We start from the raw sequence: 27,037 nt of genomic DNA, 5'->3' as shown, positions 1-27,037 counted from the left end.
CATTAATTGTGTCTCGGTGCAATGCGGGGAGGAAAAAAAAAAATTACATTTACAAACCCACAGGAGGATTCAATGCACTGCTCAGCAGCTTACTGCTAACGCTTCCAACAATTACAGCTGCAGGGAAATGATGGATCTTTTTATTACAGGTTCTGGAGCTGTTTTACTTCCAGTGAGATTTATGAGATTAAACAGAAAAGACCTACATTATCCACCGTCATCATTTGAGCAAACTTAAGAAAACTCTCTTTTATAAGGAATTTATAATAATACATCTTCTCAGCCCGATTTAAACCTCAACTAATTAAGAGTCCAAACTCTGTTAATCCCAGATTCTGGTCAGTAATAAAACCCGAAAGAGCTAAAATCCAGATTTTCTATGGCATTCTTTGGGGGCAAATAGTCAGCTGGTCTTTTCTGAAGTACCTAACCTCCTCCTTTGATATTAATGGGAATTCAGAGACTGAATTGCTTGAGTGCTTTTGAAAATCCTATTAATCATCCCTTTGCAGACAAAATTTCTTTTTAGTCAGCGCAGTATCTTCTAAAATTTGGGTATCAGTGGCTTTCCAAAGGTGAGAGAAGCCAAACAGAACTGAAAAAAAGTATCAATACCAGTATCAGCATCACCCTAAAGCACAGACAAAAGTTTCCTTTAAATAAAATAGTAAACTGCCATTTTTATGCTGGTATGGTTTCAATTTAAATTCATTAAGAAGCACTTTTCTCACATTCTTTTGTTGTTGGTGGTGGGGAACTGCTATAAATTATGTCTTCCCCCCACCCTGACAGAACTCATTTGCTGATAAAACTACACCTACTAGAAAGGGAAGTCAATAAGCTCTCTACACTGAAAGCAGACTTTTATTTCCCTACTATAAGCTCTACAAACACCAACTCATTAAATATACTCAAAAAGTACAATCTGGCATCCCAAATTTAGATCTAGTTTTAATTTAAGGACAACAAGGTTTGAAAAGTACACATTTTGATATCTTGGGAAGAGTGAGGCTCAATTAATGTGTGGTATCCCTCCAATCATTTCAACTGCAGGAATCATAAAATAGAGTGGATTTATTTCTAGGATGGAAACCACAGAGAAGGCTTTAGCCCTTGCTTCAACAGTAAAACAGCTTTTCCCAAAATGTTATGCAAATTCATCCCTAAACAAACAGATTTAGATCTCCAGGACACAATAAATTTAATTGGTTTTGTTTGACATGCCATCTTTCTCAGAAATTAGGACAATTCTGGTCAGAGGGACCAAAGGTCACAAGGTTCTGTCAAAAAAAGAACTGTATAAGCATGTTTTGCAGTATGTATTCCATTTTTTATGCTCATTTAAATTAAGAATCAAATCTGGAATGTCCCAAAATGTACAGAATTCATAAGCATAAATCATTACTTTTTCTTGGAGATGACAAATTCAGCAAGTAGACAATAACTCTTAAGTTACTGAGTATTATTAAGTAATAGGGAAACTGGGCAACTGGACCTGAAGATGAAATTTTGAGAATTGATTTTCTTCAGAATTTGCTATCAAATCTAAAATCTTGTCATGTTTCAGACACAAATCTGCAGTGTTTAGATACCCACAGGATTAAGCCCAGAGTGTTTGCAGAGAATCACTTGAGGTTGGTTCTCGGTTTTTTTACCCCAATAGATATTTGGTCTAAATTACAGTGACTACTTGAAATTTCAGCTCTAGAAACACAAGTGCTCTTCTTTAAGCCAAAAGTTAAGTACACAGTGCAAGTAAGAAGCTCTGCCCTCAGTCTTCTCAATCATTTTCCTTTCTGACCTGAAGGTATCACCCTCTCCAGGGATGAGATGTTGGCCCTCTCCTAAACAGACGGCTAATCACGAGTCTCTCCCCTGCTCTGCCTTGTGATTTGACTTCCACAGGGGTGATGGAACTGAATCCAAAACAAAAAAAACACAAAAAAAACCAACCTGTTCAAAGGAAAGACAATTCATGCTGGGTGAACACTCCCAGTTCCCATTTTTAAGTTACTAAAGGCACAGAGTGCCATCAGCACGCCTGTGAAGTTGTGAGTGGTGTTAGCAGGAGATCGGTGACAAAACCAGACTGGAACATGCAACTCGGAAAAGAAATTTGCTGGTATTCATGCAGCATGATATACTATTTTAAGAAAGTAAATTGGCAGACATCATATGTCATCTGCAAAATGAATTTGTGTATCTGAACCAGTACAAAAATCTGTTGCTGTTAGGAGGTATATTCTCTCCTGCATCTGAGCTCTAACAAACTTCTTGAAGATATTAGTCACAAAATGCTTCCCATTAAAATCCGAGCATCTAACACTGTTTTCCTACTAAATGAAACTTTTCATAATAGCCATGCTGTCTTAAAAGGCCTTTTGCCACTAAGTCTCATGTATATGAACTATTTCAACCCTTGTCAAAGGTTTCTTTTCATTTGTCTACCTCCTAAGGTTTAAGAAGCTTTCTGCAGGGAAGAGGATAATACACAGACAGCAATTTAGCTCTCCTTCTAAAGTTAAGTCCTAGTTTTTAATAGGAATAGAGAAGAGATTATTAAACTAACTTCCACCAACACAAAAATACAGGTTCCTGCTCAGCATCCAGGTTACCAAAAGGCTCAGTTCTATATTAAAATGGTTAACTGGAATTAGGTAAACTCTCATGTTATATAGTCATACAGCTGGCTTAATATCTCTGTACTCCTAGAAATTCCATTGCCCCAAATTTTGACACCAGTTATCTTAAGCTCAAGTCTAGATCTAGACTGGTGAGAGTTTGGAATCAGTCTCAGCGTATATAGAAAAAATAAACAGTTACCTCATAAAATTTTCTTTGTTGTAAGGGGGGAAAACAAACAAACAAACAAAAAAGCAAACAAACAAAACAAAATCATCCAAAAACCCCCAACAACCAAGAACCAATTTCTGCCCTTAGATATGCTTTCAACCTTTCACAGAAACTTTGCTGGAGACACAGAAACATAAAAGACAACTTTGGGCATAAAACTCTCCTGGAGAGAATTTAGCACTTTAATCTTTCTATCCTTTATCTTTCTAGTGCAATTGTCTTCACTGCAGCTAACAGGGTCTCCCTGACACACGCAGCTAACATAAAATCCAGTCACAGACAGAACTGGATTCAATCAGCAAACTGCTGCAATTCCTCAGTGGCTGGGTTGGAGAGGGCTGTAGTGCCACAGATACTGACTGAAAGCAGGTTCTGGGTTTGTAAAACACTGTGCCAAATACAGTCCCAGCTAAAGAGGTATTCTACCAGATAGCTCTATCCCTCTTTTCTCTCTCTCCAGCATTAAATAACTCATGACAAGGAAACCACAGGTCAAATAGTACACATTCCACGATATTTCAAGACACAAACATTCGTTCGAGTGAGAAAAGGCTTGGTAGATAAAGCTATAGCAGGTGGGGGAGAAAAAAAAATCTCATGTCTTCACCAGCAGAAAGGTGCACAGAGGTAACTCCAGCTGGAGATACTCCCTAGAAACGCACAATTCATTCTGACTTACTTTCTTCCCCTTTTCATTTTCTTTTTCAAATCTCACTCATTATTTGGTGTTCTTATTCACTTTCTCCTAAACCACAAGTATTGTGTGACAGAGGCTGCTGAACTCGGGACCAATGTCTTCATATAGAAAATAAAAAATATCTTATGGATAGAAACCAGCACTGACTTTTTATGTTGCACCGTCCCTTTAACTTGTCTGTGGCATTTATTTGACACACATCACGTTTAGACAGTATTATGAGAAGCAGTGCTGCATATACAATCAGGAGGTTTTATCAATAATGTAGTTAATGGGCAGAGGGTTTGTGGGCAGCCACAGTGTTACAGGTTATCTAAGAACATTTCTGTTTTGCTTATACTTCTATCATAAAAATTAATGACTTAAAAGTCCTCAGTGGGAGTATCTAGGACATTCGTATTTATCAGAACTGTTACTGGCTTCTGCAGTTAGCAATTATTCTTACTGGATTAAACCAATTATTTGCAAAGATGTATCCCCAAAAATCAAATAAATCCAAAAAATGAATTATAGTCAAGATAGAAATTTACCTCGGGGATACTTTTAGAAAACTCAATTTAAAAACACATTTACTTTTGCCTCTGTGCCAGTAACAAAGGCAGGGGGAAAGAGGGAAGAACAACAGAATCATTTTGCTTTCAGTGTTATCTACAAGTCAATTCCAAAGCCAAATGAGCTGCAACCCCTCAATATACAGCTTCTATCCCTGAAAAGTAGGAAGGTATTACCACATACACCTCAGAGGTTGCTGCTAATTGTACAAACCTGCTTAATAATACTTAATATGCAACAGAATGCAAGACTTTGAAAACTTGCTGCTCCCGAACCCTTGCGTTGCGCGCAATCAAAATTTTGGTTCACGTGACAGATGCAGAAGCGCACTGCAGAAAGTGATTTCTGTGGCAGACACAAAAAGCAAACACTTGTAGTTCGAAATTTAGAGAAAGAACATCACAACGAGAAGCCCCAGGAAGGAGGAAAACGAGCTGCACCACATAACATTTTACGACAGCAAACGAGACGCGGGCAATGTAATTTCCACTTACGTGATTCATTTTACCAGCAACGCAAATGCAATCTCGCTGATTACCCTCCAAAACAAAAGAGGGAATTTCATTACCTCAGCCAGAGCAATTAGACATGTAAAAATCAAAACATCCTATCCGCAGCAGAACAAACAGAAACCCTCATTTCACATTCGGATGGGAATAACCAAGGTGGGTGAAATTCATTCTGTTGTGGTGGGTGCTGGTAAGGCATAAACTGAATCTTGCAGCATTTAAGCTCACGCAGTCAGTGGTACATAAGGCCTCATGCACAGAGACTAATTCCACCAAACTTGTCATAAATGAGCTAGAAGACACCTCAGATCCTCCATGCCAGGAGGTAAAAAACCCTCAAACAATAACAAAACAAAACTAAACTAACAAACGAAAAAAACTCCACCAAAATCAAAACTGAACACCTTTTTTATGCAAAAGAATCTGTTTCAGCTTTTATTTATCCTCTGGTTTCTTGAAATTTGAGAGTAAGAGGTTACTCTGAAGCAAGTCAGGCTGTGTGAATTAGGAGTATACCATTGCTTGTTCTATATGAATCCCCAGGGAGTCTATTTATTAGGCACAGTCCTGTTTTCTGATTTAACTTAAGCACTTTTCCTAGAGAATATGAGTGTCCACACCAAGAGGAATTTCTGAGTAACAGCTGCAGAACAGCCTTTTTCTGTAGGAACTCTCTTGAATCAGATTCCCTATATGGATACACAGTCTTGATTTTTATCTTCATAGTCCTCTTAGTACTAAAAAGGAAAATAAAAATCTTTTTAATAGGTATTCTGATAACAATAACTTCAGAAAAGCTTCAGCTACTTGAAAATTAGAAATAAAACTGAAAGTTTTATTACCAAAAAAAATAAATAAAGGGAACATCAGGGCACTCATTGTCAGTTATAGTAACTTGGGTGGGTTGCTTTTTGTTAAACCATCAAAACCATTTTTGCTTTGACTAAGAATACATGTAAAACTGCACCCACCTACCCATCCTCTGTAATATTTCTCAGCACATAAATGAAATGCCAGCTCTTTTCCCTTTACCCATTAGGGAGCAGGAAAAGATACATTCCAGGGACAGACTAGAACAGAATTCCACAACAGCTTTGCAAGGCTATGGGGAAGTGCAATTTAAAAAAAAAAAAAACAAAACACTTCCATGAGTTTTCAGCAAAAAAATCATTACTAAACATTCTGTAAAAGATATTAGAGCACCTTCGACAGGCTTACAACTATTAGGGTAGTTTATAAGTAAGGAAACAAACTGTTGCTTAAGTTGCTTAAGGAGATGGAAAAAAAAAAAACCACTGCAAAAAACATGCAAATGTTAAAAACCTGGGAACAGCTGTCTTAACCATTTCTTCCTTTACATCTGGATCCATTGGGCTTTTATTTTTTCTTTATATTTCTTCATTCTGGCAGTGCCACTGAGATTTCCAGTTGCACGGCACGAGGGCTTGTGCTCTGTGCTCGTGCTTACTGAAGTCAGTAAAGTCAAAGTTCCCAGTGACCACAACAGCACAGGAATGTGAGCTAAGAGAAACTACTTCGTTCACATCAGTACTGTTACAGTCACCTATACTAAACAAAAAAATCAGCAGTTAAGATTCTTAGTTCTTTGACTGGAGTGACTAATTTCCTGCAACCTTTCTCCTCCTTCCTCCCTCCAAACGTTTTGGCAATCAGGAACAGACTTACAGACTGTTTCATAACGAATACAGCCCTTAAGGGCAAAACTGGCAAGATACTCAAGTCTGTTCCAGAAATCCCTTCTGCAATTCATTATTCCATCTAGTTCTACTCTAGTGTTTTACTCTAGCCTATAAAATCTTGAGCTCCTTCATCTTCTGCAGACTGTGAAGGCTAACTATACTCCAAAAGGGCAAACCCATCTCTTTCTAGAATTAAAAGGCTCTGGCCTATCTGCCTTCTGGAAAATCAACTGCTCTAAACCTTTTCTCAAGAATGGCTTTGTCTGAAGGCTGCTGTAGAAACTAAACGGTAACAGTGCACAGAGTCTTTCCAGTAGAGACTACTTTTGCATAAAAAAGCATCTCTAGCACTTTTTTTTCCCCTATTGGTATTACCTACAGTAACAAGGACCACGTCTATTTCTCTCCTTGTCAAATAACGTGATAGATTTTTTTTTAAAAATTATCATTTTTCACTGATGAAGAGAATATCACGAAGTTCCAAAGAGCTGTGCTCATCTCGCCCACACAAATGACATTTTCTCATCTGAAACATCACAACCTCCCCAAAGACCATTTCTCACCAACATAATACTTTGCTGTTACTGTGACTTGATACCTGCATACCCTTTGGAGCGTGTCACCAAGACAGCAGCAAATACAGCTTAGTTTAACAAGCACAGGTGTATTATTTTTGCAAAACAGCAAAATCACTTCGTGTAGATCACTGACATTCCCTGTGTCACAATACCTGTCCTTATAAGCCAAGCTCCCTCTGTGCACACACGCACACCCCCACGGAACATGATCCAGTAAGTCGCTCTGCCCTTGACCTTTGCTAAATACCCATGCCCAGGGAATTGCCTGAATTACAGACTTGCCATTGAACTATTTCTCAGTATGAGGCGACCTGCCAGGTGTATGCACCACCAGCCCCAAGACGTCAGTAAGCAGGGGTTTGCCTGGCTGTGCTCGACACAGGCAAGCCGGCTATCCAAAGGGAATCTAACCTCACAGGAATTTAACAAGGTCTCTGACTCTGGCATGTGCCACTCACTTTTCAGCTCCCAGCCTGATGGCAAAAATGCAATTCCAGTCCAAGCGTGATGGGAACATGCTTATATGTGGAGGGACAACTGCAGTATGGTACAGAGGGAATTCAGCCCTGGGACGTCACATATGGCCTGCCACCAGTTTAACAGATGTCAGGGCTGCACACTGAGGTTAATACAATGCACAGCCACTTTTACAGTTTGAAGTAAGCACGGGAAGTGCTGCTGACAGCATAAACTACGCTGTCATTTTTCACACCGCTAAGCAAAACAGACCAAAGTGTTAACCATGAAGACCTGTTGTGTCCTGGATTTTCCCTGATGATTCCCAGCCTGTAATTCTCTCTTTCACAAGTGTCCCACCAAGCTCTCACTCATGGGAAATAACAACTTGTATCATGAAGCTTATCAAGGTGACTGCCTTTACCATCCATCCCGTTCACAGATCTGGTAAAGGCCACTATATGAAGGCTTGGAGTGTAAAATACACAAATACAGACTTGGTAGCCCTTAAAAGTCACAGTGTAAAAAGGTGAGCCATGAACATTTCATGGACACTCGTCAGGTAAAAGGGAAAAAGGCCTTCTTCCTTTCCCACTAACCCAGAATCTGTATCAGGAGCCTATAGACAGGAGGCTGCTCACATCCTCCCAACCACTCCTCATTACCAGGTACATGGTCAGTCAAACCTCCTCCCGGTCCCATCCACAGAGCACCTGCTCTAACGACTGCCTGGAGCCAGTATTGCAAGTCAAGACTTCAGGCATCACAGCCTAGAAAGGAGTACTGACACGACAGCCCCCCAGACCCAGGCCAAGGTCTATCTGTTCTCCTGTGTTCAACTTGCCATCTCATGGCATGACTGCTGAGCTGGACTAGTCCTGGAAGCTGTGCAGCCCCTCTGTGAGTGGAATCAGCTCACCAGACGGGCAGGTGAGTACAAATCATAGAATCATAGAATCATAGAATCATAGAATCAATTGGGTTGGAAAAGACCTCCGAGATCATCGAGTCCAACCCTTGGTCCAAATCCAGTCCATTTACTAGATCATGGCACTCAGTGCCACGCCCAATCTGCGTTTAAAAATCTCCAGGGATGGTGAATCCACCACCTCTCTGGGCAGCCCATTCCAATGCCTGATTACTCTCTCTGTAAAGAAGCAACAGGAGCACTGGGGTATGGCAGGAAGGCAGGTAGTGGGCTGCTCCTTTCTGCAGAAGCTACATGTTGGATCAACACAGCCATTTTCCAAAGTGTTAAGTGACGTGGGATTTTTTCCTCTTAAGGCAAAAATAAGAACCTCATTGGCCTAATGAGAGTTTTCTCTATTTGCAGACCCGGTTTGATCTTTCACTCCATGTTTGACTTCCAGATAACTCCTTCTGTGAGAAGAGATGGTATTAGGTTTGGGTGGGAAACAGACTTCCAAAACAGACAAATTAAAAGCAAACAAACAAAGTGAATGAAGAAAGAAAAAAATAAAAGGAAATATCTTTAATATATTGAGATAATAAGCACCCTGGCTGCAGTTTCTTTATTGTGCTAAGGGGTTGTATTTTACAATCTTCACACCTTTTGTTTCCAGCATCTCAGTCGTAACCATCTATGCTTTTTTGCTATTCCACTTTTTTTATATTTTCCTTGAATAAAACTGTATCCTTACATGGCCTCATGTATATATTTAAGCATTAAAAGCAGCAAGTGACCATGTACATGAAAAACTGAGCTATGCTCTGCCCAGTTTTACAGACTTTGCTTTATTTTTTGTTTTGTTTTCCTACAACCACTTCATTTTTTTTCCTGAGGGACACGCTGACACAAATGCCACATTAACTGCCAACTCTACGAGAAGAACATTTCAATCACCCATTATAACTAAGAATCAGACTTCTAAATTCCAATGGCCAGACGCTGTTTGGTGCCCTCCCAGTAACCCTGCAGCGTGGCTATCGCTGCCACTTCTTATCTTATCGCCCCTGCAAACACTGTCTGCTGTGGGCAGACAGCGAGCCAGACCTAAACAATGATGTTAAATGAAGACTTCCTCCCAACAGTCTTGAACTTCTAATGAAAATGATAGCTCCTCAAGCAAGACAACAAACCAAGTCGAGGGGCTTTTACGGGGCTTTGAAATCCAGGTCAAGAGATTGTAAATAGGAAGCAGACCTCCAGAAAACAGCAAGGCTATCACTGCGTGTAAACATTCCTCCCTGGACATCAGGAAACCCACCAGCTATATGTACATATATACACACATGTAGAAACAAATATACACTGTGTGGGTTTTTTTTTTTTTTAATTTTGTAATCACAGCGGGGAAAAAAAAAAAGCTCAGTCAAATTCTTTTCTGTTACACCTGGTGAACAGAAAAAAAAATAAAAACAAAAAATGAAAGGAGGCTTTTTGGCTCATTAGATTTTAAAACACAGCTGAAGTGGCAGAGAGTTTTCTAGAGCAAAGAACTCGACGTTTTTTAATCCCATGAAAATTCAGACAACTCTGCACTAGAAAGTGATGCCAGTTAAATAAAATTAGTTTTGCAATGTTTTCATAACAGTGAAAAAATCTGACATATACATATATATATGAAACAAAACAAAAAACCTAAACCCTGGAAGTAGTAAGACTTCCATACTTTTTCTCCATCAGGCTATTTCCTGTCAAGAATAAAAGCTTTTTTACCATCCTAACCTGTGCCCTCCTTAGGTGGTCTGTTAACCTGATTAACATTAGGAGTGTACTAGCAAACTGCACTAACATGCACACTTGGCCCCTGTTCAGGTTAACTGCCCTTTCTACCAGGGGAGCCACAGGCAGAAGCCCTAAATGAGGATTTACAGTTTTCAAGGATGGAAGAGATTCTGTCCTGTCCAAGGCCCCACATGACAAAGACCATTCTTCATTCACTGCACCTGCACAGTGGGATCGTACCCCCAGCTCCCCCAAGGCCTCAGTGCCAGGAGAGGTCCAGAGACACTGCAGTGTCCCACCCTTAAGGAGATTTGTAGATGCTTGTGGTTGAAAGGAACGACAAAAGACATAGAAACGTTTATGAGGACATTACACACTTGGCATGGAAATTCGTATGTTAGTCCCTGACCTCCCATATAAGCACATGGCACTGGGTTTTGAATGAAGGGGTAGGCTGAAGGGGTGGGAGGGGAAGAGAGAGAGTGAGAGATGAGTTAGAGGGCAAGAGAGAGAAGGAGGAAGGGAAATCACCAGTCCTGGCTCCATTGTCAATCCAGCTGTGGTGTCCAGGGTGCTGGGGCGCACATGCAGAGCGAGTGCCCACCCTGGGATTTGTGGGGGTACCTTTCTATAGACAAGTTTTCCCCATCCTGAAGACAGGTTTCTCACTTTCTATGCAAATAAGTTATCATAAGCAGTCTGTTCTTCCAGACCTTTCTGGAAATGGGCTGGAGGTTTTGGGGGTCTTTGGTGGTCTTGATCCCCCCCTGCAGTCCATGCCTGCTTCTCAATCTCATTCCTTGCCCTTGCACTGTGTTGTGCTTATCTCCAGGAACTAGAACAAGGATGTTTGTCCCAGAAAAGTGATGGCCTACCTCTGTAGGGCCCCCTTTTCCAGCCACATACTGCTCTTTCTCACAGTGTGTTATTACCAAGAACCCTTAACTGTTTTTATCACTAATCCCTGGTTGACTCCACAGCCATCCAGCTCTGGGTGTTTGAGACATACACATTAGCCCCTTCTGGGCTCCTACAGACACTACCCTGCAGTTCAAAACAGGGTGGTACTTTCTCATCCTTGCACCAACCAGTGCTTTGCACCATCACCATACCGGCAATGCCAATGGACAGCTGGCAGCTCAGCACTCTCCACACTTTAAATCACTACTCTGGCCCTGCAGAGTCAAATTCCCACTGATCTCCACAGATGCACTCAGGCTCTTCAGGATGCAGGAATTATCTCAGATTATTCTTGTAACCCTGAACAACACTGGGAGATTCTTTACGTCTTGTTTGGAAATTACCCAAAGGTCTCATGTGGGTTCATTCTAGCTTTGCAATTCACCTGCACAGCGAACTCTGAACCATCTGACACCACAAGATACATAAACCAACAATTTCATAGCTGTGTCTCGTGAAGTCCCTCTGTAAGTGAACTGCAGTGGGCCATACATTAAACACAGGCCCATCACTAATCCGTGCAGGGATACGGATCGATAACCTCGCCTTCCGGCAGCACTGCCAACCTCTGCAGCTCCCAGGGCCCTCTCCCTGGGGCTGGTTCCTGCTTCAGCAGCGTCCCTGTGGTGCCAGTACAACTGTACAGGGACAGATGGTGAACACGACCGGAGAACTGAACCGGGCAACACACTCGCTCCAGGGATTCCCGTGGATTCCCAGTCACGTTACACGTGCAACACAGACGTGGGAGAACAGAGCGGCGCTGCCAGGGAGTGAGGGCCACTCCAGGTAGCAGAAGCACCACCCTCAAAAAAGCAGGGCAAAATAGCTCTCATAAAACCACTGCTTCACACGCTCCTTGGCATCACGGATTTAAGAGGCAGTGGCTGGAACCAGGTCTCAAACCACAGTGATGTTACAACGGATGGTAGTTCGAGCAGCTTAAAGCAGCCCCAGGTTGCAGGTCTTTGTGAAACCACAGTGCAAATCAGATTGCTGACCCATCCAAGAGTTTAACATCACATCTGAAGGCAGTGGCAAGCCTTGACTAGGTGTGCAAGTGAATGTTTTCCTTCATCAGTGATTAATCCATGACAAAAGGCAAAAATATCACAGGAAAAACAAATTAAAATATATTTCTCCCTTTTTAGCAATATGGATCAGTTCAGGAAAATATTCCACAGCATCTTACTGTTTCTGCAAGGACAATGAAGGCAATCTTAAAAATCTTGATCCCACAGAAACCTGTGGCAAAACTTCCATGCACAGGGGTTGCACTTCACCATTCCAAAACATTTCCCCAGCAACAACTACGAACTGGCCTTTCAAATGTATATCATGGGGTATGTGGCCCAGTGAAAACACACATTATGGAAGTTCTACACTCTTTATTATTTTCATAAACATTTAGGTCAAGTGCTGCAGAGCAGCATGACAGAAAGCTCCTTCAAGATTCATTCCAAGAGAGTCAAGATCAGCCACCTTCTTGCTAAGTGCAGGAAGCAGAAGAAAGCAAGTAAAGCTGTCAGTGCAGGGAATTGTCTATATGCTATTCCTCTATAAAAACACAAGCACTGTAGAACCTTAAAAGTCCTTTTCAGACATTGTGTCTCTACTAAGAGCTAATATAACAGGAAATTTTAAGTCAAATATTATATTAGCCAAAAGTACAACAATAAATAGCAAAGTTGCCATGCTTAGCATAAAAATGAAACACTAATGAAACATAGTGCAGTTTGTTCATACCATGTGCAGTCTAGTCTACATGCATAATGTAACAGTGCAACTGCTAACAGCAGGCTCACAGAAGATAATTTACACTTATTTTTATGGACATGAGGAACTGATCTTTGAAGTTGTCCCTAATGAGATTCTGCTTGGCCCTAACAGCATCCTGAGAGAATGTGCTGGTTTTCTCCCCTGCATCCGGTGCATATTTATGATGCAGAATCCAGACCTATTTAAATTGCACATGTGGACTTGTGTGTGTGTGTGTGTCCCCCCTCCCCGTGCCGTTGCAAAGTCAGATTCTCACAGTGGGGGAAATACCTACTAAAATACCTACTCAATTTAGCTTCAAGTCTCTTCTGTAATTACCCATACCACCTTTACTAATTACCAAAAGATACATGGGGGTTAATGAGTACGGTCTCTTTTTTTCTTTGTACAGTTGAACTCCTAACTCGATTTAAGCTGCCAGGTCACCAGCAGCTGCATCACACATTGCAGAGGACACATCCAAACCACAGTCACAGGGCTCCTCAGAGAAAACACAAGTGTAGCTGTGCAGTGGACTATTTCTAAAGCACAGGCAACAGCATAAGTAAGGCAAATAGAAAATGGGTTTTGCTATGCCCTGTGTAGTCATTGCTTTGATACTACACCCACCTGTTTTTAAAACCCCTTTCAGTTAAGAGATCTGCAAGAACCATTGAGCCAGTGGGTGAAACACATAATGTTCACAGAGAACACATGTTAATATCATCACATCTGTAGTAACACAACCCTTCTCTACCACTGGACCAAAAATGACTGCAAACTTTGGATAGACAACTGAAAACATTTGTTTAAATGTTGCCTGACGTAGTACCTTTGGTACCTTTGGAACAGTGCTGCTAACAAGTGCCTTTGCCCACTCTGAGCCAGGGTTGGTAACAAATTAAATAAGGACACCTAGATTTTACTCTCTCTTCCATAATTCTCCACCCATGTGTCATGGTTCTTGCTTATTGCTGTTTCAGGTCAAAGTAATCAAGTAACCTAAGTGCAAACTAAGGTAGTCCAAGAAACTTTTTCATGCTCCATTCAACTGTTCCTTCTGCAGCGTAACAGCCTTTGGGAAGGTGCTAAATTCAGAAAGATGGCAACTCCAGCAGCTCCTCATGCAGCTGATACATCATATATTTCAGTTATACCATCAGGGAATCAACATTTTAACTCTTAGTACTCTGTCTTTTTCTGTTTGGACAATGGGGGGGGAGGGGGGCAATCCATAAATTCTTTGAACATATCTGTCAGCACTGTCCATACCCTACAAATGCAGTGCATATTGGTTAAGATTAAATGACTTAGGGGACAGATAGCAGGATGCCTGATTTTTCATTTAGAGCTCACTGTCTAACGTAACTCTAAACAAACAGAAATTCTACCCCACTGACAGCTGTTTGGTGCCTTAAAAAAAAGAAAAAGGTCCACAAAGGATGGTGCTTGATTTCCTATAAAGTTATTCCCATAACTAAGACCACCACAGCGACTGCTGCTCTCTGAAGAAACTCTGGTTTGAATGGAGGCAGAGACTAATTCGTTCTCCTGGTTCCACGAGTGCTCCCGACAGGTAAGAGAGTCATTTGCGGGGAACTCACGAGGGAAGTTCTAACAGGAACTACAACAGCTCTCTCTGTGGAGACAGAGAATTTGTTCCCGGCACACCGCCTGACATTGCTCACACTAAGGCACACTAAGCCCGACAGAAGAAAAAATTGTAAAGAATGAAAAAAAACCAAGCCAACCAAAAACCCGCGTGCCTTTAAAGCCTTGCTCGGTTCCGGGCATGGCAGTGGAAGGTTCCGCTGACCACGGTCAGCGTGGCCACACTCCCGGGAGAACGACTACAAGGCACGAGTCTGGAAGTTCAAAAAATCTAAAAAAAAAAAACACTTTTTTTTTTGGCTAGGAAAATAATAAAACACAGACAAACATGAAAGGCCAGGTCCCAAGCTAGCAGCGCAGCAACGCTGTGCCGTATATCACACCGCTGCGCTTCACGGCAGAGCGAGAACTCTTCAGACACATATGCAGGCAGTGACATTGTAACAGGTTAAATACGGCTGCAGGTGCCAGGTGTGCTAGGAGCTATACATCAGGCCAGCATCTTATCTCTCTCTGGTTATTTCTGGATACTCAGGATCGTTTATCCATTTCTCATCTTCCATTTATTCCGTATCAGCCGCCTCCAGTACATTTCTCCTGCGTTTTTTTGTGTAAGTGTCTGGACCCTAAAGAAATGGCGTTGCCTCTTTATGAATAGATATACAGAAAATTGCCATGTCTTGCTCCAGATCTTCTACAGATCCCCCATTTAATTTGAACTAATTAATAAATAAAACCCTCTACCAACTTCCTGGCTCTACGTGTTTCAGATTATACCTTTTAACTCTGCACTGAATAAAATAATTCACAAAAGGTCTCTCTTATTCTGCAGAATGACATCTTAAAAACCTTCTAAGCGAAACTGAAAATAGTGACTCTGGTACACACCACAGTATAAAATGATGGTATGAACTGACTATCAAGGAAGCCAGGTGACCCAAAATTAATTTTCAACTTAAATTAATATTTCTCTTTTTTTTTTCTCAATTTAGACTGAATGTAAGGGTTCGTTTCAGGACAATATGTTCTATAATAATGATATCTAAAATGAATGAGCCTAAACACAAAACAAAATCCCCCTAAACACAGACCATTTAAATTCCTTGAAACCAGTACCAGGGATTTTTTTTCTATTCTCACTCAGACAAAATGAAATCTCTACTCTACATACATACATTTTTAAACCAACCAGTCTTCTTGAAGGCATAGAACTCATGGCAATAGATAACTAACAACAAATGATGAAAACTCCACGAGTTAAAGGTCTCCATTTTGTTGCCAAGATGATGTATCAGGTTCTGAAAGGAGCAATGTGTGTGATCCTTCCATTAACACAGCAGCACTCTCAGAGAGCAGCCATGCAGAGTAGCTGAGCAGAACACCACCAAAGGTCACAGTGGAGAAGGAAAAAAGGGGGAAAAAAAAATCATAGACCACCCTTAAGATTACCATCAGCATTTTAATTCTCAGAGGGTGTTTGAAACTCGCATTACAGTATTTGTTCTGTGCAGTCTCATTACACTGACAACGTTTCTAGCAGAAAAACTGTCTTAAGAACTTTGTACAAACTATTAAAATAACCTCCAAACCATCTAACAGGTTGCAATATTAATCATAACTCTCCCTCAGTAACATAAAGAGGGTACCTAAGTGGAAACTTTCAAGGCAGAGAATAGTAACGAGAGCAGAACAAAATTAATTCTTCCTACAAACGTGCCTTCCTGTCAAGGCTGCAAACATCACTGTTTAACAAAGAAAAAATTATGAAACACATCAAACTAATGCCAAGAGAGATATAATCAAAATGAAACAATTATACAAAAAACTTTCAAGTCATTTCAAAGATTACACCCAGGTTATCTATAATTTTTTTTTAATGTATAATTGTGCATTTATTCAGTTTTAATTTATTCACTTCTTTCCACCAGGAGAAAAAGTGAATGCCTGGCTGACTTTAACTTTACAAAATAAACAAACAATAAAGATGAAACTTCCCTCTTCCTTAATATCTGTCTATTATCATAATCTTACATGCAGATTGTTAACAGCCAGAGAACAGAAGTCCCTGAAAGAATCATTGTTAAAAATTGAGGGAGCCACTTAATGTGGCATTTCTCAGTGATGGGTCCTGTCCCACTGGAAGCAATAATGATGTCACTAATCACTGCATTAAACAGGTATAGGACAAGGCTCCTATTTATTAAATATGCTGGACCACATGAAATTTTAATTCTGAACATTATTTTCCCCAAAACTACTACTTCACCATTCACAGGAAAGAAAATAAGCCATTGTTAATGCTCGCTGCTGGCCAAAAGTGAATGCGCTTTAAGAAACAAAGAAGCCCAGAGTAATTAAAAAGTAATGACTTTTTTCTTTGTGCTCCCTATATAAAAGGAACAGGAGGGAAGATATACTGAACTAGCACCTTTTCCTTCCCATAAACAGATACAACAATAGCTAAACATTTAGGAGTAATGTGCTGACCCTGATGCTCACAGTCACTACGCTCAATTCCTTATACCAGGGAAATTGTAAACGTGGTAAATAGCAAGTTCCCTGGCTTACAAATACATCACATCAAGGCCCTTCTATCATACTCCTCTCTCCTTCCCTCTCCCATTCTCTCTCCATCTGCTGCCCTCCTGGGAAGGGAGTGCTACACTTAATGGCTGTGTGCTTTTAAGTCTAATGTGCTGGATATAAGTTAATGCCCAGTACAGTAAGTGGGGACCGTGCTGCAAGGAAGCCTCTGGTGCTGCTTTTCCCCTGTTAACATCCAGTGGAATCTCTGTAGCCCCAATGTGAGGCGGCACGCAAGGAAGAGAGGGTCTGGGAATACCAAATTCACAACCTGTGACAAAAACAAATCTTGGAAGACCCCACACGGCACAACAATTTAAACGATCTTCTGGTAAAACCAGGAGACAGTTGGGATTTTCTTATTTGTCTTTTCCCTCAAGACGATGATTTACATTTAGAAAATATGCTCATTATAAAATAGTGCATCTCAAAATAGGGGTGGGCATTTCCCTGTCAAGGGAGAGTACACAGGTGAACTCTCTTGACAGCAGAAATAAAATGGGTCTGATCCATCAGCTATGAAGAGGACAACTGTATTTGGGGATTATGAGTCGACTTGCTGTCTTAACCATCCTCTCTGCCCCAACTCCAAAAGCTTCAGCAGCAGCAACAGCAGAGCTCATCCCACCAGCATTCTGTTACAGCCATAGATCCTGCAGGATATATCCAGCTGATGTGCTGGAAGAAATCTCCAGGTTTATGGAGGTTATGACCAAGCTTTATGGTCAACTCTTCAGAAGGAATAAAACGACTGCAACGCCAGGTACCTAAAGTTTATTGTTTGGAATCCAGACTTGCAGTTTTGTGCTCTAACCACTTGGTCCTGCTCCAGGAATGTTACTGGGTACAAGATTATCACACCCTAACATTTTGTTCGAAACAGGCAGCAAAATAAAAACCATTAAATAAAGTCTAGTCACATTTACTACAGGACAGAATTGGTTGGACTTCAGTGTTTTAAATGCACACGTTTGCTGTTTCATTTTATGTGATCTTAATTTGCAGATTTTTTTTTTCAAACATCTTTAGCAGTTAATATATTGAATTATATTGTGGCAGACTTGGCAATGCTAGGTTAATGGTTGGAGTTGATAATCCAACCTAAACGAATCCATAATTCAGCCACAGCTTCCTCGTAATTAAAACCAACCACACACTAACAGAAAACTTGCCCTCTACAATACATAATCTAAAAACTGCAGTCTTAATGGCCCACATCAAAACTGAAAGTAAATGGATAAGATCTGAATTTTCAAATCCCATAGAGCTCTTTCTATCTTCTGAAATATCTTCTACTAAATATGTGCAGATCTATATGCACATAGCCTTACCTCCTTGCTCTATTTTGCGCTGCTCTGCATGTGCACACTACAGAAAGGACCTGAAAGCCAATATCAGGCCTTCTGCAAGCAGAAACAATCACAATGAACTCCATAAAACTACAAGTGCATGTGCCAAGTATGATTCAAACCACTGGAAACAAGGAGTCATTGCTTCAAGGACCAAAACTCACAACTTGCTGGAATCCTCTGTAGGGACTTGGAAAAACCTGGTGTGAATTAAGAGGTGAATGATTTTCCCATGCAAAACTGAGGGGACTTCCTACCCAGCACTGGCACTCCCCTCTCCCTGCCAGCACATATCACGTGAAGCAGTGCAGGCAACCCCAACACCAAACTTGACTGTGTCTTCAAAGTAGTAACTTCACAACCTCACTGTTAAGAGATGCATGTTTTAAAGACATCTCCCTGCCTCACTGTACCTCTGCCATGCCTAAGAGCATTTATTTTCTCAAGCTATGCCATGGCATTTTAGAGAATTCAAACCCAAACTCTTCAAGTGTTCCTTTAGGAAGGGAGACACATCAGCTACCCATTTCTGAATTTTTCCATGGATACCAGTGTTAGGCAACTGACTTTGAAATCAAGCCACCTCTGGTAGCTCAAGATCAGAAATGCAAACTCAAAAAATTACCATGCCAACATTCAGTACAAAACCCAATATCCATGACCAACACTTGATCACTTCTGAAGTAGTCTTGCATCAAACATAAGCAAGCTGCATATAGTAATTTAACATATAACAGACATCTAAAACCACATCGTTTACAGGGCTTTCCTCTTGCTTATTTGTCCCACAAAATATTCAAGCAAGGGTTTGCAAAAGAAAAGAATGAGATGTGTGATAGGTAAGTGCAGCACTTTCCTTGAGCTTGGAATAGCCATGTGTCACAGGGAACACACTCCCTCATCACTGCTGGCAGGGAAGCCTCATTCTGCCACTAGAAGAAAACCATGAGCCAAAAATTCTACAATGGGATGTTCAGTGTGGGGTCTGCAAATTTAGTCAGATACTAACTCTCTGTTTGGAAATCTATGCTCTAGAAGTTGTTTCACAGGACAGATTGTGTTCTCAACCTTCAAGCATTAAATAAAAGCAAGAATCTGCTGCTTCCACGACAACATCCCTACTGTCCCAGTATGTTAACAAAAGAAATTACAAGTTTCCAGTGACAGTACAACACCCTGATTGCAACATATATTCACTTTTTCTGTCCAATTACTTCACTGCAAAGAACTGCCTTGGCGAGCAGTCTCCCTCCAGCACAGGGTACCGTGGTAGGAACCACTGCTGCAAAAAGTGTTCCTGGGTCAAATCTCATCACACATCTCCCAAAAGGTAAGGACACACTGTGTGTTGTACACAGACATGAAACTATAAGTCAACTGTCTCTCAGTATGACTGACCACTAAACCAACTACACAGGTAACACCATAGCACAGAATCAGATCATGCAATGAAAATTTCCATCTTTATAGTGCTCAGCTACTGAAAGAGGGCCTTACAATTAAAGTGCTTGCTATCTGAAGGCTTCTTTACATGATTAATAAAGCATAAAAGAACATGAACACATATGTACATAAAAAACTATTTTTCTTCCTCCCTCTCGGGTTTTACCGACAGTGGTCAGACTGGCTCTACAAGGGGTTGACAGAACAGTTTCACCAATGAAAATCTTCATCAATCTTACTTCTTCAGGTAAGATGAACAAATATCCCTCTCCTTCTATCCTTGCCCACCAGCTGATCCATAAGCACACCTCCCTCTCACCTGTGCTGGCCACCCCAGTAACCCACTACTGGTGAGGCTACACCAAGAGAGAGATCACTGAAAATAGCTCACTGGAAAACAAAACAAACAAAAACCCCAAACAAACAACCAAAACCCCCACACCACTAAAAGGACATTTTTAACTTAGACCCTTTCAGTGTCTGAGTCTCTACAGCAGCCCCAAAAAGGCTCTGCCAACACTCCTGGGGAGGGGGCAGAGCGTGTGGCGAAGGGGCAGGAAGGAGCAGCTGGGCAGGGTCGGTGCTGAAGCCCTGTATTTCAGGGATCTTCCCAGCTTCCAGCCCTGCAAGGAACCTCCAGGCACAGCTTTTCTCATTCAGCCAACGCGTGGGAGCTGCAGAAGGGCTGCTACCTCACACTGAGGGACTGACAGATTGATTTTGATGGGCACGGAGGCTGCTCTGGCAGCCTGTCCCCACAAAGCAGCAGAGGTAAAGGGTTTATCGACAATTTAAACCAGACCCGGCTTCTGTCTTAGGACAGGGCAATGTGGAAAGAGAGTAATAATAGGGCAGTGGTGACAAAAAATTATTTTAAACCTGTCCTACATTTATAGTAATAATATTGGCACTTTTACAGCATCAGCCTTCCAGGGATGTCAGATCATTTTTTTTAAAGGTAGGTTGGTAATATTCCTTTTTACAATGACAAAAAGAAAGGTCAGAAACTTAATTTTTCAAGAGCGTTTAGCATATTATGACTGCACTGTATAAACACAGTACAAGGCGCCTAAATTTCAGTTTTATTTACAAAACTGCAATTCCTGATCCTTATATCACCACTGTATTAACTTTCATCATGTTCCACTCCAGTACCTCAAAAGGCTCTAAAAAGTATTTATTTTCATCTCACACGTAAAATATAAGTTTAAAACTTATGTGATGCTTCGATTTTTGCACAAGTAACTTTAATTAACATAAAAATCAGGAAGATTAAAATTAGCATCTTTGCCACTCGGCTTCCACTGCTCTATGGCAGAAGAACCAGAAAACACAATCAGCTGATGGCCCTCTCCTTGAGTGCAGCACTATTTATTTGGGGACAGTTGTAAGGGTTCTCACCTCCAGCTGTCCTCCCTGTATTCTGCTGGAATCCCCACCAGGCCACTGCAGGGAGAGCTCAGCTGCTCCAGGGCAGCTGCTGAAAGGCTACTGCTCTTGGCTAAAGAAAAACAGGTTTGTTTTCCTTAACACACCGGGCTGTGAGCCTGCTGCATTTCAGCAGCACCCAGGTCAGTGAGATAAAAGGAGACTAAACCTCCACAAAGGTAAGATGGTTGTGAGCCTCCATCCCAGGCAACAATCCTCACATCCAAAAGTAAAGCTCAGCTTGTAAGTGCACTCATTCAATGTTTTCACTACCAGAATTTAAATGTAACTTGATTGTTTCAGAGGGTACTGGGGTTTTTATTTATTTATTCTGAAAAGTAAGTTGTGAAAAGGAACTTGGGTGGTCATGAGCTGCGTATGGTTTTACAAAAAGTCTTATTAAAGGCCAGAGCAACAATTTCCACCAAAACCTCTGTCACATCACTATCAGCTGAAACAGCCTGCCCAGTCATACTAAATACAGCAGACTAGTTTAAGACTGAATCTCTGTATTCTCTCAACCAATAATATTACATGCACCGACTCCACTATTCTCTAAATGTCAAATGAGTTCATATTTTATTAATGCCAACTCTTTCCCCTCCCCCTAAATATCACACACCCTATATAAAACAAAATTGAGACTACTACAAATCAAATGCACGATTTCCCACTAATCTCAGGGGGAGTTTATAAAGCACATTAAAAGCAGGACCGTTTCCCAAAGAAGAAAAAAAAAAAAGCAGGATCCTATTTCTCCAGGTTAGTAGTCTAATAAGATCTCTGGGTTTTAACAATGTAAGGCTTTGTCACAGTTGAAAGTTTTTCTTCTATGATCACACAGCTCTGCTTTTATTTTACTATTATTATTATATATACACATTTACACACACTCATACCTTTAAATATTTTATTCAACCATATATATATACACCTTTAAATACTTTATTCAACCATATATATATATATTTCTACTAATATAAAACTCTGCTTATGCTCTTTGCTTTAAAATGAGAATATTCACATGGGGGTTTACTCCAGTACAGAAAAGGCAATAAAATTATATGGTTACAGATTGTTCAAGGTATGTCTCGGTATGAGTAAACTTATTTAGAAGACTTGTGCTCTGGCACAGAAACCTCTATCTTTCTTACTCCCCTACTACTGAATTTAAACCACAGGAGTTTTAACATGTACATACTCCCAAAAACAAGCCACCAAGTCATGCTGGTGAGACCAGAAGATAATGAACTCCTCTAAAAGGCCCAGCCTGCAGCAGCTTGGGCTACAGCTATTTTATCTTCACAAAACTCCCCCATCCTCACCAGATGGGCCCGTCCAAAACAGATACACAGAGTTTATTTCACTCTTCCTTTTTTTTTTTCCCCCTGCAAGTAAATGGGGTGTTGTACCTAAATCGGGAGGTTTTTCTCTATGGTTAAAGCCTAAGTAAGCAGTTTTACATTTGGATTTGTCCCCAGGCTGCATTCTACTGCTGCTCACTGGTATTGGTACCACTGATCCCAGCCTCATATCGAACACCTCAAAACTCTAAATGGCTTAAAACCCGTTTAAAAAACAAAAACAAAACCAAAACAACAAAACACCCCCCAAAAAATAAACCAAATGTAAAAACAAACAAACAAACCCCAAAACAAACAAAAACTTCTCATACGTGGCAGCACCACACCAGAGGAGCAAAAAGCACTTGCCTCTAAGTCACAACTCTTGGCAAAAAAAATACAAAGTATGAAAACTTTCAGAAGAATAATAATCAATATGAAGCAAAGGGAAGCATATTATAATTGTCATTTATTATTTTGCAGCTGCCCTTGAAAGCAGGGAACTAAGGTGATGCATATAATTAAAACTAACAGAAAGTAAACGTGACTTGTACAAAACATTCAAACACAAACACTTTATGACATCTTCAGAAAGTAAGTGAAACCTGTAGGTGGGAGCATTGCTTAAGATGACAAAATAATATTTCAAATTATATCCCTTTATGCAAAATAATTGTAAAATTTGCCTTTGGAATACCTGTTCAAATGTTAATTGGTAGAGAAATGAAATAAAAAGAATGGACAAACTGATTCAAAAGTTATACCACCAGAGCTTAAGTAAGTGACAAAATTGCTGTCCCAGCCAGCCCAAGCAAAGGGAGCTGTAACAAATCCCCTGTTGTTTACCTGGCTGTACATTTAAACAGATTCACTAAGAAGTGCTGGTGGAAATACACAAATAAAGACAAGAGAACTGTATCCCAGCTGACACTGTCACATGAAAGGCACAAAATGAAAGTGGGAGAAAAAGCACAGGATGTGTCCCAGACTGATGCCTGGAGTGCCTTACCCACCAGGTTTGTGCTGGTGATAGTCCATGGACTCCCCTCTACTCTGTGTGAAACGAGAGCTGAGCCCAAAGGATACCAGAACCAGAAATGGCTCAGCATGTGCCATGAACCCAGTTCTCACCTTTGCACATGGAGATGCATATCCATAAAGAAATTAGTTCTAAAAAAATTCCCTTAGCAAAGAACACTGTCCTTAAGCTGCACCCAGCTCCTGATTTATGGCATGCAGCAGGGCCCTGCAGCAATATATTGCCCTGCTATTCACATACCTGTCACAACACTCAGTTCCCATGTTGCTTTACTCATTTCTCATCATCCCATGATTTTTAAAATAAATTTTTCACTAGAGAATAAAGCTTCCTCAAACTCCCTCTTAGAAAAGAAAAAAAAAAAACAACCAAACGCATGCATTACTTTAAAAGACAGCAACAATAAAAAAAAGCAGACTGTAAAACCTAATCAAATCAATCCCAGTGGCTGCAGCAACGTGGCACTAACAGAGATACAACAGGATAAACAGATCATGGTTTCTTTGTTAATACTGCTTTTACCAATTTTCTGTTCAGGTTTCTCACTTGATGACATCCTCTTTCAAAAATACACACAGTGTTTCCACTACAAAACGCTGAGAAGACAAATAAAGACCCTGTCTGAAGCTACCACAGAACCCAGGCTCTCCTCCCCAGAAATAATTCAGCTGTTGTTACCATCACACAAACCCTCAGCCATAGTTGTCTTCACTTCCATGCTTTCCTCTACCCTCCTGGTAGGACCCTGTCTTTTTTTTTTTTCCCCCTCAATAGGTTTTCTAAAATCCATCATCTGTTATCCAGACCTACACCTGAATCCAGAGTCGCCTCCTGCACTATGACATTGCTCTCTCTGCTTCCACTGTGAAACTGAGACTAATTAATTTCCAATTTTTCTAAATTTTGATCTCCCTTTAGTTTGCCACACCCTCCCCTGAAATCAAATTACTGATTTTAAGAAAGTTGCAGTATTCAAGTTAAAAATCATTTCAAATACTGTCACTTAAAATACTGTCACTGTACTGAACTTTGTCGTTTCAGTATTTATTTCAATTACAGTTTTTCCAGGCAAGAAAAGTACCTTTTAAGATATCCATCGAATCAATATCATTTAAGAGATGCACTATCTATTAGAGGTGTGGCTGTCTAAACGTTTTCAATCAAATGTAATTAATGAAAACTTTTTTCACCTTGAAAAGTCAGCCACATGCAGGACAGACACTCTTCAGCATCCTTCCCAAAGTTGCCTTTAGGAACATTGTAACCACATGAAATCCTATTAGAAGGTGCTGAACTCCTACATTGTGACTCTTCCGGCAGCCTTCTACATAACAAAAATGCAATGAAGTACCATACAACTTTCCCCCCCTTATTATGCTAAATCCTTATCAAATTCAATAGTGTGACATCGTTCAAAATCCTGCCTAACAATGGCTCGCAGGAGGTCAAGAGATGTCGGCTTTGTTTTAGTTTCACGTGCTTTCCAGTCTATTAATGCTAAAAGAAAAAGAACCTTCACAGAAATAACCGATAAAGATCAAACCCAACTAAACAAAGGGAAGGAAATTCAGAGTTAAAACTGGTACTTAGCTCTTTGCTAAGCAAGCAGCCCATTGTGCCAAAGGTGCTGGGCGGCACAAGGACCCCGGGTCACACAATGCCCAGGAATAACAAGGTGAGGGAAGGAGCTTTCAGCTCTCCACTTCCCGTGCCCTTGTTGGTTCGGGCCAGAGCTGTTGTTTTAAGAGAGTATTTGTATTTCTTGGGAGGAACTACTGGGCAGACCCCGACTCCTTTGTGCGGCAGGTTGCGGGTGGAATGGAATGTGTCATGCGGCACACGTTCCACTCGCAACCCGGAGGACAAAGGATTCACTGATCAGGGGGGACAATTAGTCCCAATTAGGCCTATTTCGCAGCTGAGTGTAAGGGCTGGGGGAAGGGAGCTTAATTTTTAAAGCAATGGGTCCCTCAGGCGAGTTAAAAGAAAGATCAGTAGAGTGACAAGCTTGAGAACGTTCGCCCCACCAGTCGGCACAGGGGAGTTCCACAGAGGCGATGGCGGGCAGTCACCTCCAGGAGAGGATGGAGCAGGGCTTCTCAAACCTCAGACAGCCAGGTAAGAAATCTGACAACCATTTAGCCTCTTAGCTCATGTGACTAACCAAACTTCCCCGTTTTCAACCCACTCCTTCAGCAGCGGTTCTCCGTCTCAGGCACAGGCAGACACACGCACAGACACACGGGCAGGAAGGTCGGGAATACTCACATATGCACATGTGGAGGCTGGAACCTGCTCTGGTTGATGTTGTAGTGTGTAAACGCCTGCGTTGGGTTGGAGCTGTATTCATCCACTGTTATGGTAACTTTGCCTTGTGAAGGAATTCCATGAGCCATCCTTCCTCCTTATGGACATGAGCAGCTCACAACTTCCCAAGGCCAGGAGCAGGGTAGGGCATTGTGGTCCAGGCAGCTCCCGATTCCCAGCAGCTCCTCATCAACTCCGTGACCTCTGCCAGGAGAGAAAGACAGCACACACTGCTATAAGCTATGAGGAGATGTAAACATACACAGACAGATTACTCTATCCTCTCCTGATTTCTATTCAGACACCTTTTTCTATATTTTTTATGTAACCATCACCCCACTCTCTAAGCATTACTATTCACTTTTTTGTTTGTTTGTTTATCTTGGGGCGGGGGGAATAAAACATGAGTTTAAAGCTTCTGTTAAATACTCCACATTTCATATTCTTTATTTGAAATAATATCTTGTGCTAACTGCAACCACGAAAACTAACAAGTGGACCCAGTTTGCTGAAAGATAAACGACTTTCCACAAACATACACACTTGTTTTCTAGGCCCTATTGCAGCTTTACCACATGAATGACAATCTAGAGACTTATAAGAAACTGATGTAAAGAACATTTTAAAATTGCATAGCTAAAGTTACACCCAAATGCCTTTAAATCAAAGCATTTATTTGTCCAGAGAAAGGCGATTATCCAGACAACGTTTGCAAAATATTCATGTTATAGTGCACTAGCAATGAAACTGGTTTGGATTCACCACCAGACAGTAATGATTTATCTGACAGATTTAAGTGCGATTTTATGCACAAATATTTCTGAATAAGATGAAAGAAATAGGCTCTTTCCTCCGTATGCATCCCTATCTTTCACTTCTTCAAAGTGCTCTTAAACGTATCTTGTGTCAAGACTGGGTGTACACTGTAATATAAGCAAAACCCAAATAGCCAGAAACCTCCCAAACCTGCTCTGCTGAGCTTCTTGCACAAAATCTGAGCTTCGATTTCTGCCGTCAATAAACTGAGGATCCCTCAGCTGCCTTCCTTTCAGAGGGACTCTGTGAAAATTGATCAGCTGATGTTCGAAGAACACTTTCAAGACGAGCAGCTCACGAGGCAGATGCTCAGCTGGGACACACTATCCCAGCAAGGACTGACATGAAATCATGACACCTGGCATC

At 41.0% G+C, this 27,037-nt stretch overlaps 1 protein-coding gene across 4 annotated transcripts in view; it reads right to left on the bottom strand.

The window, feature by feature from the left end:
* MPPED2 (metallophosphoesterase domain containing 2) overlaps nt 1–27,037 on the bottom strand; it is a 127,241-nt gene that overhangs the window by 74,468 nt on the left and 25,736 nt on the right. For 3 of the 4 annotated variants that reach the window (XM_027735720.2, XM_027735723.2, XM_039390480.1), the window contains one exon: nt 25,817–26,059. In XM_027735720.2, the coding sequence (XP_027591521.1) occupies nt 25,817–25,944 (128 nt within the window). In that variant the 5' untranslated portion in view covers nt 25,945–26,059. Of the gene's footprint in view, nt 1–25,816; nt 26,813–27,037 lie in introns of those variants that run through there. The other variant, XM_027735724.2, reaches the window with a different exon arrangement.

The sequence above is a fragment of the Pipra filicauda genome, unplaced genomic scaffold (genome assembly GCF_003945595.2).
Source record: "Pipra filicauda isolate LSUMZ 115617 unplaced genomic scaffold, ASM394559v2 scaffold82_size2718185_pilon, whole genome shotgun sequence".
NCBI classification, from domain to species: Eukaryota; Metazoa; Chordata; class Aves; order Passeriformes; family Pipridae; genus Pipra; species Pipra filicauda.
The sequence above is the reverse complement of the archived record's forward strand: the minus strand, read 5'-3'. Positions and strand labels throughout refer to the sequence as shown.